The following is a 20,667-nucleotide window of genomic DNA, read 5'->3' on the forward strand; positions in this document are numbered from 1 at the left end:
TGGTGTATTTTTAAAGTGAGGTTCTGCCCTCCAATTTACTAGAAATTATCAAGCTACCAGACAATGTGGTCCTAACACAAGTAGATTGTTAGATGATTGTATTGAAATGTCATGGACTCTGCCATGTGCAGAAAAATTCATTTTTTGCTGCATTATTGTCACAATAAGTAAACTTCTTCTTTTTCTTTTTTTGGAGGCGGGGGGGGGGGGGAGGGGATGACCTATGATTCCTGTGTACATAACAGCATTGTACATAAAAAAACAATTGCATTTCATAACTTTCTATCATCTGTAATAATTCTCTTCCATAATTTTTCTCTTGTAATCTTCTGCAGGCAAGAGGCCCTGACAGCTGCTATCGGTGAGAAAGATGCTCACATCGCTCTGTTAGAGCTGAACAGGAAGGGATCAAAGACATCGGATGAACTTAAATCACTCAAGAAAGAGAAGGATGCCTTGGTTCAACAGCTGAAAGATGAGGTGAATGACTTCTGTGTATTATTAATGCATAATAATCATAATAATAATCAGCATGAATTTCATGATTAAAGCAAGGTGTTTGAGCAGCTAATCGAGAGTGCTAGCATCGATCAATACTGTCCTCCCTGTCATCCATTGAAGTAATCCTACTGACAATATATACAGTTCCCAACCTTTATCAGGTAGAAACGGGATGTTCATACAGCTTGATACCGTCAGTATTGAGTGACATGAAGTGCAGTGTTGTCAAAAATTGTCCCGAGGGTGCTTGTTAAGCCCGTGGTGGTTGTAGTGCTTGTCAATGATATATTTGTAGATTATATAATAAAAATATAAGTTTGATACAAACCTGAGCATGAGCGGCTGATGCTGCCGTCAATACAAAATTAAAAAAAGTATCCATAGAAAAATATTCAGTTTATGACTTTAAAAGACTAAATACCGAAAAAAATAACATGATAAATGGTGACATTTGTATCGATAACTTTAACCTGTGATATGTTTGTGTTAATAAAAGCTTTCTTCCTCTTTCCTAAATTATGAGATTAAAATAAGAAATAAATCTGCTTAGTTTGAATACTTCATGTTGCAGGTTGTAAAAGTATCTATTTTCAAAATAACAAAAAAAGAAATAATGGTCTGGTAGGCTTCTACTTACACAAACTTGTTTACATAGAAATATAAGAAAGATTCAATATATATGCTGTGTAGTAGTTTATTTACTTTGTTCCCCACTTACCTGTCTCCCCACAACCTAAGCACCGCATTCTACCGTGTCTAGTATGCCCTGGTAATCTTTTAACACTGTGCACCCTCACTGACCCCCAGTGAACTCCTTCATATTCTACCATTCCAAAGTGTCTCACATGTTTTTCGTATTGGGAAAAATTTACTTCGAAATTCGCCCGGATACCTTGGATTTTTACTCTAGAAGTTTCCTTATAGGAGTTCTAGCACTTCCAACAACCTTTTACAGCCTGATAAGTATCCTCTTCTTTAGGGAAGGGAGTTTACATACTTGTTTACATAGAAATATAAGAAGTGTAGTAGTTAGTTCATTTGGGTCATTGGAGCCATGGATATACTGAATAATAATTTCCGCTTATGTGGTTTGCACTTTCTTGTGTTCTTTTAAAAAGGAACGTATGTCCTGGCTGGTTTTGTTTGCACAAAATAGTAAATAATATTGAACAATTTAAAATATCCTTTCTTCATAGACACAAAAGAGATTGAAGCTTCTCCACCATAGCAGTGACTCTGACAAGCTTTTACGAGGGAACTCTCCCATTACTCCTGAACAGGTGAGTTGGTATGGGTGAGAGGTCACTCATTGGGTTTAGGGCAGACTACCTATAGCATGAGAGGTGTCAACATGTGAGATCCTCTTATGCAGGTCAAGGTATGGGATTTTAGTTTAGAGTAGTTTATGCTACTTGAGAATATCTGTCTTCAATTGTTTGGAATAAACTTTTGTTGATTTATTGCCAAGTTAAGTCAATTAACGGTATGAGAAGGTGTAAATCAGGCGGGGGGGGGGGGGGGGGATACTTCTCAAAACTATTAGGGAAGAGGAAGAAGCTAACAATACTAAATGTACATCCCACCCACCACCCACCTTTGTATCATATTCCAGTCAGCTAAAATTGAAAATATGTCAGTACACAACAGTGGGAATGGAAATGGGGGTTTGTTCGCAGTCACCTAAAGCAGGAGCAAGAACATGTAGACTGTAAATTTATAATACTATGAAACATTTTGCTAATGTTTGGATAAGGAAGTAACTGACATTGTGGTACTGTTGCAAGTAGTAATATTCATTGAGTCTGCAAAATGCAGTTTGTCATTGAGTTAAAAATGGAACAACATGAACAAAATGCAGGGTAAACCCAATAGTGACCTTTGACATTTTGTGCTTGCGCACTATGATCTGATGAGTGTTACCTTTGTTCTCCTTCACATGGGGTCTTGGGTTACCCCGAAATATTGGTCACATGAACCACGACACCTTGCTAGGCTCACTTTACCTTGAACAGCGGGTAATGAAAAGAAACAAAGAAAGCATGTATTAATAGTGACTGAATGAAGGTTTTCCTTGAAAAATAGAATAATCGGTTTGGTTAAACTGGTTAAATTTTTTTTGATATTTTCGATATTCCTTCAGATATCGAATGAAGAAGGGAGAAATGACTATTGATAGAGAGTTAGTAGTAGATAGATGTGACATGTCAAAGATGAGACATTAAATTGAATTCTATTGTAATCTGGGTAGTCTGTCATCAAACCCTGTTCAGTTAAAGCAGCATTTTGCGTCCTCGACTATGATATTTCTCAACCTCACTGACTCCACTATGCCATAGCGACATACATAACTAGCTTATCTATTTATATTTTACTTCAAATGGTGGCATAAAAGTCGAAAAAATTGCAACTTTCAACTTTGTTGTTCTCCAAGATATTTTCCGTTGGGAACCCAATAAACCTCGCCCATAATATGAATATTTAAACACTACGAACGTCATTGACAGATACGTAGCCTAATATAACACCACGCTTGATTTGTGTACAGTCTATATGGCAGTTGTACCAGGGAGTTGCATAACAACTCCCAACGCAAAGTCTTGAATCTATTTTTAGCAACGGCTCATAACTAAACCTGCATCTCTGATTGGTTGAATTCAAACTAGTGGGTTTGGGAACTGAATGCGATTTAATTTTGTATGTGGAATACTCGCCAATTAACGTTTTTGGCAGGGAAAAACTTGGCTAATATCTTAATTTGCTGTTTTGTGATTTGATGTATGTAAAAAACTCGATGGACATGTCAAAAAAGTAGAAAACGGCGACCAAACGCAAAATGCTCATGAATAAACATACTATTCACTGATTGGTGGAATTCAAACTAGTGGATTTGGAGATATGAAAACTTTGTCGAGGACACTTTTACTCGTTATCGATATACATCGTTAATTACTCGCTAATTAACGCTCTTGGCAGGGTGAAACTTGGATGGTATCTTAGTTTGCTGTTTTATGATTGATACATGTAAAAAAATCGATGCACATGTTAAAAAGGTGGAAAAAAGCGACCCAACGCAAAATGCTGCTTTAATTATAATGGATGTCCTGATCTTTCACAATCAATAGGTAAATCACACATTGACGTAGGGTAAAGGATTGGGTACCACGTAAAGGAATATTAGCTCAGATATGTTTGTCCAATGGTAGTCCCTTCTCCACTCTTTTGCCATCATATTAAAGATTACTGGTCCCTAGTCTTACAGTCTTGTGACCATTTCAAGGTCGTTTCTTAGGTGGTGTGCAGCACACATTTACTGAGCAAGGGAAAGGGATTGAAGGCCACCAGTAAATGAGTGTTAGACATGTCATGGTAGTTGTCTACGAGCTTGATTCAAGTTATTATCTTTCCATCATGTCAAAGTTTACAATTGCCTACCTGTGTAGTTTCCTACATGTTATAGTCATTAGCCTGTCATGTTGTGCCTGTGGAAGATATCATACACTAGTTTATATATGTTTGTATTGAGTTTACATTTGACATTAACATATGGAAAACCATTACCTTCTCAAAAATTTGGAGCTTGTTACGATTGAATATCAATATCATATCCTGCTGACCATTCTAGCAGATTCTGACAGATTCAGGAAATGAAACCCTCACACACAAACATGCACACATACATGTAGCTACAAGATTGCCTTGCAAGACAGATGGCAAATAATATGAAATAAAACCCATCTGGTTAGCTCATCCTCTGTGTGTTTGAGTACGTCCACCTGTGGTATCGGTGAGGAACAGATCCCACATGTGTGGGGATGACACCATGTGGTTTAGATGATTTCTAGGAAGTTGTGGTTTATGTGTGCTGCCTTGTCGGTGGACTGTAGTAAACATTAAACAGTGTGTGATCACATGACCAGCTTGAAATCAAGCCTGAATGTCTGTTTGTCATCATGTTGTAGAGGAATTAAGGACTCTAAAAGAGAGCAACGGGTGAACCACAAGAAGAGGATCAGGCAAATATCTAGGGCTTGAAAGACTCATAATAGTGAAAAGTGAAAGTAGGCAGCTTTCTGGACACTAATAAGTTTGTAGGAATGATTTTGAACTACTGCCAAGAATAGTTAATAATTAGTAGGAACGACCATTGCAAGGTGAGGGTAAACATGCATTCCAAATACATAATTTGCTTCATGGAAGTTTTGCCAAAGATATATTAACAAAGGTACATAGTATCCAGATATGGGGATGTCTATTTTTTTTTCTAGAAAATTGAGGAAAACAGAAGTTTGTCATGTTGATGAGTAAGAGAAAATAAATGAAAAATTTGGAACTTAATAAAGAAAGTAACATAACAGAATTTTATGAGTTTCAATGGAGCGGTCGAGTCAACAGTCATAGCTTTCTGCGCATATTGTGCTGTAATTAATTTATATTGCTCAAGATTTGGTAATGGCATGTAAGCGATCTGTCAGATTTTTTCGTCCTATTCTATCAACCAAACATTAATCGTGTAAAGTGCACAAGGTTTAAGAAAATATCTGTTATTTTATACTACATATTTCTCTGTGAAGTGCCAGTCTTTAAAATTGCAGAATGTGTATCGCAAGACATCCTTGATGTTATTTCTATTTCATGATTCTCCTCAAAATTACAGAAAAGAGCTGTTTCCATCCTCCCCTCCACCTCCCCCCCCCCCCCGCCCCCAATGCCCTTACAGATATTTCTCCATTTTAAACCCTGCTGTTGTCTATCAATACCTTTTCAGTTAGTTCATGTCACTATTGATTAACACTTTTTTGAAATTTTGAGATATTTCCTCATTTATAGCTCTTCTGGAAATTTCTGTCTTGGAATATTATCCCCGTATATTGCCCTCGAGTAACTCATTTAACTAGCAAATAACTTTCAAGATTTTTCTTTCCCTGCTGATAATTTGAGCTGGAAGAAATGGGTTATCATTTAGTAGAGAAAACTTTGTACAATAAAACATGTATTAATATTGGTGAGGGTTGAGTCACCCAGAGGCTAAAACAACAATGATGGTTAAAAATTGTATCTGACAGTTTCACAGGATGGGGGACATGCCATTACAATTCAGGGAGAGAGAAATATGATAGCAAGTTGTTTCAGTTTGGACTGATCATGCAGTAGCTGTCACGACTTAATATTAGCCACCAATTTAAAAGCAATTTGAGGATGAAAGAGTAAAGTGCAGAGAGAGGTCCTGACTTGTCGATAGAAGTAGAACAAGCTGGTCAATATTGAATAATAAATAGTTCAGGCAAATTCAAAATAAGAAGGTTGTAGTATTGGGTTTTATATGTGGAGTGAGAATTTGGCGATGTCTGTTAACATGGATGAGTTTTTAGGAGAATGTTAAAAGCCATAGTGCAGTTTTTGAGCAGTGTGTGGTTCATATCAGGTGCAGCAAAGTTGGTGGGGTTTATGGTTAGTATCACCAGGAAGTGGAAGTGTTTGTAAGGGAGGGGTAAGGGATAGGTAGGTGATGTGTGACTTCTTAAGGATGTTATTGGGATGGGGGGGGGGGTGTGAGGGAAGGCAAAAATAGAGAACTACAAATTTAAAAAGACAGTGGTATCATATGGATGTCATGGGATGAAGTTGGTAATACCAGTTCATGTCGACAGTTGGTTGGAAACTTGAAAAATTTTGGGTGAAGGGTGAAATGTCATTTCCAGTATACCTGCTATTGCCTGATTCCTTCAGTATATCAGTGTAGCCCACTTCATGCATCACCAGTGTTCTTGTGAACGAGGCTCAAACAGTCATAAAGATAAAGTGGGTTTGTCTCTTTGCATCTATGTATTCTTAAGGGTGCTATATATTAGGTAAATGGAACTGGAAATGAAAGTTAATTCCCCAAGCTGTTTCTTTGATCTTTCAAACTTTGGTATACTTTATACCATTTTCAAAGTTAAAAGTAGTTCAAACAAAGTTTGTTTCTTATTCCAAATATGATTTATAGAAGGTAAGGATAATTGTAATTGGTGTTTTTTTCTCAGAGTTATTTTATCATCTTGCCCATCCCACTCCCCATCCTACCTCCCCTCCCAGCTCCCTTTACATTTTCCTCCCATTTACTGATAATATTTGAGAACAATGATACCATCATCAACCAGTTCTTTGCATTGATATTATGCAAAATTTCTAGAAGTAAATGCAATCTTTGTTATCAATTATTCGCTAATTAGTAATCACTTTGTTAACAAATCTAGAAGGATGACCTACTTTGGTCATTTACAAACCTAGTGGGGAGTTAATACTTGGTGAGTTAAATCTCTCTGGAATCAGATTAAAGGGAAAGCAACTAAATGGGGTGTTGGAGGAAACTTCTTTGCAACATAGATATACCACTAATTATGTGAGCTATAAAGGGAAAAGGCAGAGAAAAATAGGGACAGGGGTACATGGGAGGGGGGAATAGATGATCTTTGAAATGTCTAGTTCAGAATTAGGTCAATTCCTAGCTAAATCAGTAGTCAACTAGAAGAACAAAAACTAAGATATAAACCATGATGTACGAACAACGTGCACAGCTGTCCTAGAAAGCCTTAACATGGGTATGCGATGAATCCCTTGAGCTTGTGATTGTTGTTTGGGAGAGGAAAAGATTTTTTTTTCTTTTGGTAGAATTAATTCCGATTGAAATAGGCCCCAATGGATTTATGACCTGGTTATCAGATTTTGTTTGGCTTATACTCCTGACCTGAATTTCCAGAGTTTTTTGTCCTGCACCTGTTCTAAAAATCTTCCAAATGTAGATTAAATGTACTTTCTTCTCCTCTAAGCCCTCTACAAGGATGGGGGGGGTGGGGGGATTGTCGAGACAAGTGTTTGGGAATGAATTCTTAGGAGTGGTTCTTTTGAATGTTTCCGAGTCTATGTTTCTGTGGTTAATCATTGTAGAGTGAGAGCCTAACAGTTTGTTATCTTTGTTGTAAATGCTGCTGCTGAAGTTTACCTGGTTTTGTAGCACCTGTTGGTGATGGGTTTACTGTCTCCCAATGATACTTGCTTTGTAGTCAGATATCATGTGCCATATTTGTAATGTGCCAGTTTCCTCCACTACCACTCCCCCCACCCCCACCCCACCCCATCCCTGTACCTTCCCATGTCAACCTGGGTTCTATACATGTTTAGTTTTAATTGTTTAGATACAATGGCATATATAATGTTTTAAACAATGTTCCATTGTCTTCCCTGTTTTGCAATTGGTATTGGGCAGTGTTTGGGTGACCGGTAGACAATAGCTTGATGACAGAGGAGTGACCTTTGTTGTGATGAGTCATACATCCTCAAAATTCCAAATAATGGATTAAATTTATCAACTTTTCCTTCATACAAGATAGGCATTGACTGTAATGAGTTGACTCAGGTAGTGATAGGCTCATATGTAGCCTACTAGTGGTTTGATGTGTCGGAAGCAGGGAGGGGGGGGGGAGGGGAAGGGCAGAGATGATAGTACTATTTCAATGAAGGGCATAACTGGAAGGATGAACTGATGTCTCCAAATATTTAAAAGCAAACTATGGTGTATTAAGCAGCTATCAATGACCAGGAAATTGATGTTATCAACTCTTTACTCTATTGAATTAGAGTTGGTTTTCAAATTTAGCTAAAAGTGGCAAAAATTGGTAGAAGTTTGGGAGGTGGAAGAGACTGCTGAGGTACAATAGATGATAACAGTCTTACATGAAATGTTTTTACCGGTATTTTTTACCTCCTCCTTACGTTCAGGATGATGAGGATGGTATATGGGCTTGAGGATCACCTTCATACCTTGGTGGTGGGTATATCTCTGGTTTCATTATTAATATGCTCTCAACCCTTCAAAATGGAATTTTTCTCCCTCGCTTTGTTTTCAAATTGCAAAAACTTTTGATTGGATAGCATCAAAGCAAATTACTCCAAGTGTCATTGAAGACAATTGCATAGTAGGGTCCTCGCAGTATTTATACAAAATGTCTGTCTGCCTAATTGCCAAATTTGTAAAAAGTTCCAAGCACATATTTCAGTGCATGAGGAAAATATTCCTTTAGAGAATTTATGGGAATAACAATTTTTCAAAAGGGTTATAAAATGTATGTTAAAGGGGAAGGTGCAGGCACATAAAATGTCATTTTGAAGAGCATGTTAATAATTTAACATTGTTTTGTAAAACTGTGTATCCCTTTAATCTTGCTTGATATATAGTGAATGCTGAATGTATTATATTATATATATAATATATTTGTTGTTGTTGGCTTTGTTGGCTTTGTGCTGTCCCTTGTTCATTGCTTTTTTTTTCTAATTATGTAATGATGTTAAAGGGCATGCTTAGACAACGGACAGTGGGTAAGGCATCATATTGTGTTTGAAGTGTAACACTGAATGGATCAAACATATGCTGGGAAAGTATGTTATGCATTGAAGTGATGTATTCTTAAAAAAAAAAAGCATAAGTTTTTCAAGGCTCATTGAAGAAATTTGAAAATATTGTGACAATGCAGTAAATGACTTTGGTCAAAGTTAAACTATTGTCTAGCAGGATTTATAACTGTTCATTCTTTTTCAAAATGTAATGCGTTATATAAGAATTAATTATCATTATTATTATTGTTATTAAAATAATAAATATCATGTAACTTGTGTAATCTGTAGATCTTATATATATATATCTGTGTTCAATGCATGTCGTGATATTGAGTCATTGTTTTTGCAGTATATTGCCTTGTTTCTTGTGTACGTGTGTGTGTGTTTATTTGTTGGTGTTCTGTTGTTGTTGTTTCTTTTTGCAAGTATTTATAGAGCATGTGCTAATTGCTCAGAGTACTGCCTTTTATAGATTAAAAGATTTTCATTTACATTAGGCCAAACAAACTTTCTTAGCTTTTAAAAACATTATGGCAGTGGAATACAGATAACAAATTCATTACTTAACTTTTCTGCTGTTGACATGAATCTATAAATCATTATTTTCCATGAAATTATACGTGATACTATGGAAACTCTGTGAAGGTTTCTATTTTCAATCTTGACTCATTTTGGGTAATGAAACGTAACATTTCGTCCCTCCAACCCATATAATTCACAGTCCTGACATTGGGCATAAATAAAACAGAAAACCAGAACAAGTTTGCTTTCCACCCACCAACTTCAATGGCCAAGGGAACGACCACTCCCTGTATGGGTGAAAACCTTGGTCCCCTCAAGTACCCCTGAGGGTATGTCCTGGAAGCCTTACACCTCTTCCTTGATTCAATTGTGGTAAATATGATAGGATTTTGATTGTTACATTCTCAACCTGTTCGTGGAATGGCTGAAATACTTTATATGTAACCTTATACTTGATACAGACCTAGTTTTGCCCACACTTGAGAATAACACTTAAAACAGCTTGGTAATGATCATTACTATTTCATTTACTGCAGAATATTTTAATCGCATTATTTGGGTTTTTCACTATATTTCCATCTCGGCTTTCGTAGACCTTTCTTTTAACTCTCACCTACAGTTCAAACTTTACATCAATGTTACTTTTAACTGTTTTTCTGTATAATATTACTGTTGACAGAATTGATAGCGACAAATTTGCTACAGCCAAATTTAATTGTTGATTTTTAAGTAGTGTTTGTCTAAGTTTAGACCAGACTTTAAACTAAATTGAAAATGCAATTATACGTAGAGGGGATGGGGAAGGAGAGGGGAGGGGGAAGGAGGGGTAATTTAACTGATGTAAATTATGCACTATAAGACTGATGTGTGCAATAGGTGTGTAGTTTTCTACTTAGTGCAGTCTTGAAGTTATTAATATTAGAAATCAGTTTGTGCTTAGGTTGGCAAGCCTTTCCATTTTGCTGAGGTGAAAAGTATATCACTGAAGTCTTCCAATCAGAACGTAATCTTTGCCAACCGTAATGTTTGTACCATCGTCCTATATTAGGTTATCACACACTGCTACGTCTAGTCACAAACAAATCCAACTCCTTACACCATCTTCGTAGAATCTGCCAGAAGTGATCAAAACTGGCAAATTCTCTGGTGGATTCAAAACAGAGACCTTTTGTTTGTATCATTCTCATCCATCCCAAAAATGAGAACAAAGATGTAGAACAAATAATTGCTTTGGTGTATAAATTTTGTTTGGGATATCATGTGCTGAATTACGCAGGACCTCACCTATACGTTGACTATTTACTGCAACTGTAAATGTCTCATGACAGTTCCCTGGCATCAGGGTCCTGACTCATGGTTATACTTCAAACCTTGACAGCCATCCTTCAACAGACCACCTGAATCCTTACAGAATTTATTAACCTTGATTAAAGTAGAGTAAGAATTTAGAACATTCATGAACCCTTGAGGCAGGGTCACATTAATGACTTAGATTCTTTGCTGATGATTTACTCTTGGTTCAGTGAACCTTACTGTTTTGATACCAGCTTGATTTGGTTTGTGTATCCTCTTAGTGTAGTGCATGTCTGTACAGGTATGGACTGATTACATATTATACCTCTCTACATTGGATGTGATTTGTAATTATATATGTTCTGATGGTTTCTACTCTTAATTCACTGAACAATTCTCACTCAGTGCTTTTATACCAGCTTGAGTTGTGTATTATCTCAGTGTAGTGCATATCTGCTTGAATGATAACATTTTCCATCTATATTAGATGTCACTTTATGTCAAGTTTATTTTATATAAACTTATCCTTTTATCCCTGCATTTGTATCTGTGTGTACTGATCAGGTTTTTTACAGAATGAAAGATCAATGTTCATTTAATCTCCTTATAACCTTCATTTGATCTGAATAAAATTAATTTCCCTGCCAACATTCTGCCTAGGTCTCTGAAAGTATTCCTCCCAAGTCCCATCCCCTGAAAGATTAAAGAAAAAATAGTATTTTATCAACCATATTGAACTCAAGCTATACACAACATATATATGTTATTTGATGTGTTGTCTGTTGATATATACATCAGTTTAGTTGATTCAGTGTTTAATATCTGTTAGATGTTTATAGACTGTTACTTTATTGATTGTAGTATGTGTGTTCTCTGTTGTAATTCTGAGATGTTTGAAATTGACGCTTTCTCGTTTTGGATGTTTACATAGTATAAGTTGATGTACATGCCTTATGGGAGGAAAATAAATAGCTACCAATCAAACACAATATGAAGCTACATGAAAAGCACAGTTCAAAGATATGTGTGGTCTTACATTTCATTGGAAGTTCACCAGGCTTTAGATATGGCTACTGACATGGTAGTATAAAAGGCTGCATACAAACGGCATACCAATGTAAACTGCTTGTTTGCCAGAGTTTCAAAATCATATGATTGTGTCATCTCAAGATGGTTATAAATATGACATGTTGAAGATTCCACTATGGTTTAGTAACTTAGTGGATGGCCTAGCTGCTACATATTTCACAAACATCACACCCTCCCCCCCCCACCCCCTTCTTCCCCATCCCCTTCCACTTTTGCATCTCCATGTGGTTTTCCTTGCTGTATTATTCCACTCATAAACCAATGACTCAACTATTCCTCTATTCATAGTCACCTTTAAGGAAGAGAGAGATAAAACCCAGACAGTTTGACAGTCTCGATAAGAACCATTTTCTCTCTGTCCACAGTATGGTGCTAGAGAGTATGAGGCATGAACTGTGTATGCCAGAGGAGCTCACAGAGGAGGACCAGTGGGTGCCAACGGTATTTCCACTGATCGTCCTCGTCGCCATCGTCATCATCCGCAGGCTTCTCTTCCAGTGGTTGCTGTCTTCCTGGAGCTGGTTCCACCAACTGATCAAAAACAGCTATAAAAACAAGTCCGAATTACTCATGTGCCATCTTCCTGTTTTCTACTCTTGTTTTTTGTTTTTTTCCAGCTCTTGTGAAAGTTTGCTCTCAGGTGCATTTCTGGCCTGCTTGAATAACAGGGAAGTGTGATCAGAGCTAAACACTTGAAACATGACATTGATTGTGGGTGCCTCTGGTTCTCTTTATATATGTTTAACATGAAGGTATAAGTTCCCCAGTTGACACCTACATATTGGGTGAATGGTTCTTGTTCTCTTAATATGTTTAACATGGAGGTAGTATAGGGCCCCCAGTTGACACCTATCTTACATATCTAAATGTAAAAGAATTCACATGTTTTTTTTGAGTCAGAGCTTGAAAGTTGCACGAGTGTCTGTGGTTCTCCTAAGTACTTAATACTAGGGTCCGAAACATTAGTGTTCACTTTCAAGAGCCTTTGGAAAAATGTTTTGCATTGCTACAAATATTTAAAAAAACAATGCTATTTTACATCATTTTATGGCAATTATCAAGTGATAGAAAATTTTGAATTTAGAAGAGTAAAATAGCATTTTATTCCTGCCATCATGTTTGTATGAAATTTTAAACAGAAAAATCTTACAAAACTATACAGACAGTGAGTTCATGTAAGCAAGAAATCAGTTTGAGGAGTAATCAAGAGCTGTAGACAATTAATTAACTTTCTTTCAAAAAAATCGGCTTGTTTCTCTTCCCTGCCTGATTTGCCAGCAACAGTGCTTTTCCTGTAAGCTGACATGTGTTTGTCAGAAAGTTTGGTGAACAATTACACCCTCCCTTCACCACCCCCCCCCCACCCCTTGCTTGAAACAACACTTTATGTTTTTATTATCATTCCTTGTCTAATAATTTATACCTAAAAGATCTGATAGTCTTAATCCCAGTTGTACTCCTTTCATCATGCTCACAGTCACTATGGCAACAGTCAGTGTATATAATAATACAGATCTATTTTGATATCTGTGTGAAATAATGACATTGTGATAGGCAGTGTCAACAGTGGTGGTGGCTCAGGTCTTTTTTAATTTTGACTTAAATTCCAATCTATCCCCCTAGCCTGCCAAAGTATTGTTTCATCCATATCTAACTGGCTTGTCATTAGCCAAGCATTTCTAACATTACCAGGGATGGCAGTGACCTTTTCAACTTTGGTAAATAGCATCAGGTCAAGGGTCAATATCAAGCAGGGACTATTAAGTCATCTTTAATGAAAGTGAACCACAGACATACAGTGAACTAGAAACACCATGTTTTTCATCCTGTTAGGTGAGGGATACCATGACTGACTATGCATGTAATCTGAAGAAGTTGCCAATAATAATGGTAAAATGTGCCATTTCTGGGTTTTGTCAAAATATGTGACAAAGTGTGTTGGTTTGGCAATATACCTTTAAGCATAGTATGGGGTCAAGATTCTTAAACTTGATTTTACCATCTTCATCATGGCCCATTGACAATTTTGTAATTGAATTAAGAGGAAAAAATTTCAGTTCAACTGATATTTGTCTGCAGGGTAAAACTATTTAAAGAAATAGGAAAGCTTTTCTCCGAATCATAAACATTTCAGAAAAAAGAGAGAAATTATCGATGAAGAGATATCTCAGATGCTTACCATGAGGATAGGTAATACTTTGGGGGAGGGAGGGGGAGGGGGGCTATGTGAGGAAGTTAGGGATAATGCTATATCAAAATGTTGATTGCAGATTGGTTCAGGCAGCTTTGATGTGTACTGTATAATAGAATGTTATTTTTCTGCTATCCCTTTATTGTATACACAACGTCGTGCTCAAATGTTGTCTTGTGGAATATCTGCTAGCATCTTTAGCTTTAATAGTGAGTATTCCTTTGCCTACTTGTTAATCAATGTTCATAATTTCCAGTAAGACATAATTACAGTGAACTTTCATCATCAAATTTATTTCAATAGTTTGTTTTCTGTTGATTTTACTATCTGATTTGTAACTGCAGGTGAGTCACATGACTTACCCTGTTGCTAGGGTGGGAGATACTTGCAGGTTTTAATTTTAATGGTTTTTGATCTCAAAGTGATATTGCCTGAAATGCCTGTCAGGTGAACTGCATCATGGGAAATGCTTTTAAATGGCAGGATGCATCCTTATTTTCTCGAATCATTTAACGTTTGCATAGCATCCAACATAGCTGATCATGTTCACACTTTTATTGCATAATGATTGCAACATTGTTTTATCACAAAGCTTAGTGCTTTGGCATGTTTGATTTTCTGTGAAAGAATTTTTTTTTGTGGAAAAATGTCTATTTCATTTCTTTGCTTTATTATCTGATATAAACCTTCAGAAATGTTGTATAAGTTAGTGAGAACATTGCAAGAAGAAAACAAACAAACATGCAATAGACTGGTACAGTAGTTTGCCTAACAATTTAACAGTATGACATTTAGGGTCCTAAGCTCTGCTCATGTTAATTTCAATGTATGTTGACTTGCTTTTGGCTTTATGTGTAACAAAAAGATAATTGGTGAAAATGTGTCTTACTTTTATTATTAAATAGCATGTCAGTGAAAAATTATGGTTTTTATTTTTGTTTCATTTTTTGGGAGCTGGAGATTAACTAGATTTCTTTGTTTTGTTTGCTTTCAGTACATGTGCCTTTTAACATTAATTTATGTTTGTTTTATGTTTTAATTTAAATTGTTGCCTAGTGTTATGTTGATGCAGGCGCATCATACATGAAATGCAAAGGTCAGTAAAAATACTTAAGGTTTCTTGAAGATAAAATATTAACCTACTCCACAAAATTATAATCAGAGATGAAAACTATGCTCTCTGTTAACGCCACTCTTACTTTTGCTAGTATTATTAATGATGTTAATTTCATACATTTTCTTCCTGTAAGCCTCACATGTCAGTTTTAACTGATAATCACGCAAATTTAGTTTGTTCGTTTTATGTACATCAGTACATGGACCAATTTTCAGCTAGTGAAAACAAGTCCCTCTGTTACTCGGAGGTCAGATGTTGTTCCTCGTAGTAGAACCTTGGTCAAGTAGATTGACCAGAATGCAGTTTACTAACTTGCTAGCCGGTGTAGGACAATCACATCCATTTCACTTTCCCCTTTCTTATTTTCCCTTCCTTTGTTTGACCTTTGACATACAGACGTTCCTCTCTTTTTATCGCTTCTTGCTTGTTTAACACGTAATCTGTCGTGAATACTGAAGTAAATTGCAGTGGAACAACAGTGAACAAAGCAATTAATTTCCATAGATGGTTATATTGCCATTACTCTATCATCTTGTGTAGTATTGAGGAGGCCCTTCTCAAAATTATTTAAACTTTGGAAAGTTTATCAATTCATTTTGTTAGAGAGATTATCAAATTCCTTTTTAGTAGCTTTAACCTGTTGAAAATACCTTGCATTCCTTAATAATTATCAGTCATAACTCATGAATAGTCATTTATTCACATTTTGTTTGTTTTCCTTCATTTATTAGAGCTTAGTCAGTTTCAACTTGGCACACCAAAGCCTGTCATTTCTTCTTCTATAAATCTAATTAATGTTAAAATCAACCGTATTTTTTAATGTTAAAATCAACCGTATTTTTTTCTTTTTGTTCCATTAATAATAGAGTAATCTAGTTTCCAACATGTCAAATCAAGGCCTTAACATCCTTTTTTGCAGTTGCTCTATCAGAATATTTAGCAGATCATTTTTAGCATATTTTATTGTCTTTATGTTCACCGCCAAAGTTTTTAGCATCTTATTAGAATGTGACGTTTTTGAGTCGTTTTAATGCCATTTATTTTCTCTGCTTTTAATGAAATCCCTCTTAGCCGTTTCGTCCCAAAGCACGTTTAGTTTGAGCTATGTAATTGTTACCTTTAAAAACAATGAAATAGTGATAAGAAGTTGCAACCAAACTCTTGTCAATTTGAAAACCTATCATCAATTTACATTCATGAACTAACATTTTGTTGTTGTCTAGTCTTAAGATTGTCTATTATCAATATTCTAATTTTTAAACATGTTTTATGGAGCAGTTGTTCAGCAAGCAGTGACTAGCATCATATTCCATAATCATCTCAGACTAAAAATTGTATCATCAATATGCAGTCAGTTTTATCCACCACCAGGAACTAATGGGTGGTCAGGTCTGACAACAGGGGGAGGGAGCAGGGGGATTCAGTCCCAGGGCCCAGGGACAACTAGGGAGCCATTGAAAGATGGGATAAAGAATAAAGTATTCTCAAACTGATAGTATACCTTCATTCAGGAAAAATCACAGACTTTGAAAATGGGCCCTGTGATGTCATTTTGTAACTATATGATCAATTTGCAATCTGCAACCAAATTATATGTAAATGATGGATGGGTTATTCCAGTAACTGTCATCATGCAAACAGAGTATTGTTTTGAATGATCGGAATCAGATCAAAGGTGTTTATTGTCAAAATAGCCCACTTATGATTTTGGAAGAATTCAATTGTAGCAAATGGGTACATCTGAAATGTTAAAGAGGATGGACTCACACAGAAAATTTTACATTTTCTGTTCCTTTCATGTTCATATTTTATCTGTATACTGTTTGTAGTCATCAATACCTGACAGTTGTTTTTGTTTCTTCCCAGTATTTTTATTTCTTCATGTACATTTTGTCCAGAATTATATATGAATATTAATAGATGTGAATGATATAATCTGTATTTAATAAACTTACATGTATGAGTAAATGTTAAAAGCAGAGTAGAAGAGAAAGTGAAATGTGTTATGTGATCTAGGGAAAGGATGGGTCACCATGCACATGGACTCCCTCCAGCTCCATTCCCACCCATCCCATCCCATTCCACCCCATCACCCTCCCACCCCACCCCCTTCCACCCCAACATGATTGAAAGGTCTCTTCATAAGTTCTGCTAAACACGACCTAAGGATTACTTTTACAGTTTGAAATTAAAACATTTGCTGTTTCTCTGGCAATCCGCAAAACGTATAAAATGGTTCATCAAACAATTCTAGCAGAATATTCCTCGATTGGAGAATATTAGTAACAATTTGTACAAATCTTAATATTTCTGGATTGGATAATATATTCCACATTTGTAATACTTTTTAATCTAAACATGTTGAAAAACAAGATGACTGGAAAATCATTTTAGCTTAAAGTGCTATCATTTAGTATATCGTTAGGTACATTCATATTCGCAAAGTTTGTTGATATTGATATTTCAATTTATTGGCAAAACTAAGAAGAAAAGGAAGATGATTTTAATTATATCTCATGTTTTATATCCTTTTATTTATTGAAATTGGTCATCGTTGGTCAGATGCCATATTTCATGTATTGCATTGAAAATGTGTGCGTTGTGTTTATTTATGCCTACCCAGACATTGAATACATGGCGCAGTTCGTTTCGATTTAAGATGTGTCATGCTCAAGCATTTTCCCGGCATTATTGAAGAAAATGGGCAGCCATTTTGGTGAAAACTTGGCAGCTATTTTGGTGGAATGAGTTCTTATTATTAACAAGGTATTCTCCTTTTGACCTTTGTCAGTGGTGTTGATAACAGTAAGCTCCGCCTACTTCGATAAAGTGATGTCCCATTGGCTTGTTTAAAGATTGATGTGTAAAGTGATTTGAATATTATACAATTGAATGTCGGTATTGATGAGTAAAGTTGAGGGCGCTTGTCAGTTTTTTTTTCTTTTTCTGTTAACTTGTATCATATATATAGGTGAATCTTATGTACTTATTGTGATCAAATTGCTATACTGTTTGATTACCAACAAAGATATCTTTAAAGAAAATATATTTGTGTTAATTTCTAATTTATCCTGTGATTCTTCGTACCTTTCGATGTGAAAACAGAACTGTCTCCATTTACGGTGTCTAAAGTTTCATTTAATAGTATTCCCTAGAATTACCTCATATAGTGGATTTTTAAAAATTAGTTTTAAATTATATTTATGCCTTATATGCCTTTTAATGACATTGTACCAGACCAAATTTACGGGTACAAGATCTTTTAAATAGCTGCTCTCTGCATGGCATTGGAATCATAGGGATAGGGTGTGGATATGATGGGCAGGCATATTGTTGTTACATCCAATGTACAGGTATATCAAAAGAAATTAATGTGGACTGAACAATTGACACTTGTGTTTTGCTTAGGCTGTTAGTTTAGTTCAATTTGTCATATTTCTGGTCTCGATACAAAGGTCAACAGGTTCGTTCAGGGGTTGTCAGTATAGAGTGTGAAAGCCATTGACGAGCGTTAAAAAGAACAAACAATTGATGGATTGCCGCATCACGATAAACATTGTAAAACAAGCACTTTGATTAGGTAAATACCTGTACAGTACGTGACTTTCGGCCGGCCTATCGAATAGGTGTTTTATATATGGACGAGCTTCACAGACCCGGACTGCGTGTATTAATTCACACAGTAATATGTCTACACCTCGGTACTGCCTGGAGTACAGAACACATGTTGATATATGCAGTAGCATAGTTCGCGGACGGGAGATGTGGGTGGGGCGGGGGGGGGGGGGGGTACGTGGGGACTGACTATGCACGAGTTGAAATGAATGTAATGTGGGATAAAGAATCTGGCTCAGCCCCTGGAACTCACTGTGGTATATAAAGACCAAGAATCGGCCTATACTGCTTGCTGAATAAAGTTTATATTTTTATCTTTATTTCATTTACTTCAGTTATAATTTTCTCTCATAGACAAATATCACCCGTCGTGTTTCTCCGTCAAGCTTGTCGCTTGCCTAGACGGCAGCCGACGCCGTGTAGTAGAAAGGAATGAAGTTGTAAAGGTCAGCGGGAACAGACGCACTATATCATGTCGAGTTGGTTGCAATCTTAAACATGCATATTGCGCGGCGGTCTGACGAACATTGACAAATTACTATAGGAAACATTTACCTAATTCCATCGGCTTGCTCTTCGTTTTTTGTCAAAGCCTTCTCCCCTCCCCTCCCCTCCCAAATTTCTGCATTGCACTCAAAGGTGGTTGACTCGTTAATTAGGGGTTAGCGAAAAGGTTTTATCCTCGTTGATCGCTTGGTAAGATTGAAGGGTATACCTATATCCAATAATGAGTGAATGGTTCATGGCTTTGTTAAAGTGACAAAGTTACAACATAAAACAAAGCTTTAAGAAATTGCACAAATGCACTCTCCGCGGTATTAGCTATTATTATGTATCGCGACCCCCTCCCCGATTCCCACGCGCGCTTTTGTTTTATTTATTTTTGGAAACTTTCGAAAAATGAGGCAAAATGAAGCGCTATATACGTAAAACTGAAAAGATGTGAAAATATTGTGTACGAATTCTGAGTCCGAGTCCGATATGTTTATCGATATTCGGTAGGCTACCTTGTATAATCCTTTGCACAGTTTTGTGATATATCATATGTCATCAATCCGTATCTTACTACTAAACCGCAAGTCGAAAAAACTTGGCGAAATATTTTAACTGGAAACATTTTATTTACATGACATACGTAACCTGTCAATCGTTTCGTAGTATCAGTCGCGACTTAACGTTGCCAAACTGAAACCACGGGAACGAACGGTTACCGAGAATGGTTGCCTCCAGAGGATACGACATGCATGGAAGGCCAATACTTAACCGCTTAGCAGGCTACTGTACTTCATTGTCCCTTCATCGGCGTCTAGTCTCCTGAATGGTCTGCAGATAAGAGCCTGACAAACTTGATACAGGAGTTTGCATGCGTGGACCCAAACATACTTATTTTATAAACGCTCTCAGAGCAGCAAAACTGAGATCCGTGTACAAAAATGGCTTCCCATGTCAACAATATAACTGGAACCAATCAATGGCTCGGTTAGGGGATGTGTCCTCCTCAACCAACCCCCCCCCCCCCGCTCTCTCTGTCTATCTGTCAGTCAGGGTCTGTTATGCCTTTCCTTTGCCATTTCCGATACCCTTCCCCGCTCCGTATTATCTCATTCTTTACACCATGCTGTCGTATAGAATCACCATATGAAACAGAACCGAATTGATCACCTGTAGTCCTTCCCGTCAAAGGCTCTTATGATGTCATCAAATATTTACCCCAATCCTTGGCATCCCTGCCTCAAGTACCGGCTTATTCCAGCTAATTCCCCGTTCTGCTGATAATGTTTGAATGAAAATTTTCTAGGGTTAGTAAGAATTATAACTCTTGATGTTTCATTCAAACATCAATGTGATCACATCTCATGCGAGATAAGCTCGCCACTTGTACCAATTACATCAAGCGAACAATTAACTCTCGATTCACTGTACCACAATGTGAAGCTGCAACCCAATCAGGGCCCACGGTTACATT

The 20,667-nt window shown here is 36.6% G+C and overlaps 1 protein-coding gene across 3 annotated transcripts in view; it reads left to right on the forward strand.

The window, feature by feature from the left end:
• Positions 1–16,342, forward strand: part of LOC139960863 (ELKS/Rab6-interacting/CAST family member 1-like) — an 83,262-nt gene extending 66,920 nt beyond the window's left edge. For 2 of the 3 annotated variants that reach the window (XM_071959502.1, XM_071959504.1), the window contains 3 exons: positions 336–480; positions 1,698–1,781; positions 12,144–16,342. In XM_071959502.1, the coding sequence (XP_071815603.1) occupies positions 336–480; positions 1,698–1,781; positions 12,144–12,170 (256 nt within the window). In that variant the 3' untranslated portion in view covers positions 12,171–16,342. Of the gene's footprint in view, positions 1–335; positions 481–1,697; positions 1,782–8,259; positions 8,309–12,143 lie in introns of all 3 variants that reach the window. The other variant, XM_071959503.1, reaches the window with a different exon arrangement.
• Positions 16,343–20,667: the final 4,325 nt, after the last annotated feature.

This window comes from Apostichopus japonicus, chromosome 20, assembly GCF_037975245.1.
Source record: "Apostichopus japonicus isolate 1M-3 chromosome 20, ASM3797524v1, whole genome shotgun sequence".
Lineage (NCBI taxonomy): Eukaryota > Metazoa > Echinodermata > Holothuroidea > Aspidochirotida > Stichopodidae > Apostichopus > Apostichopus japonicus.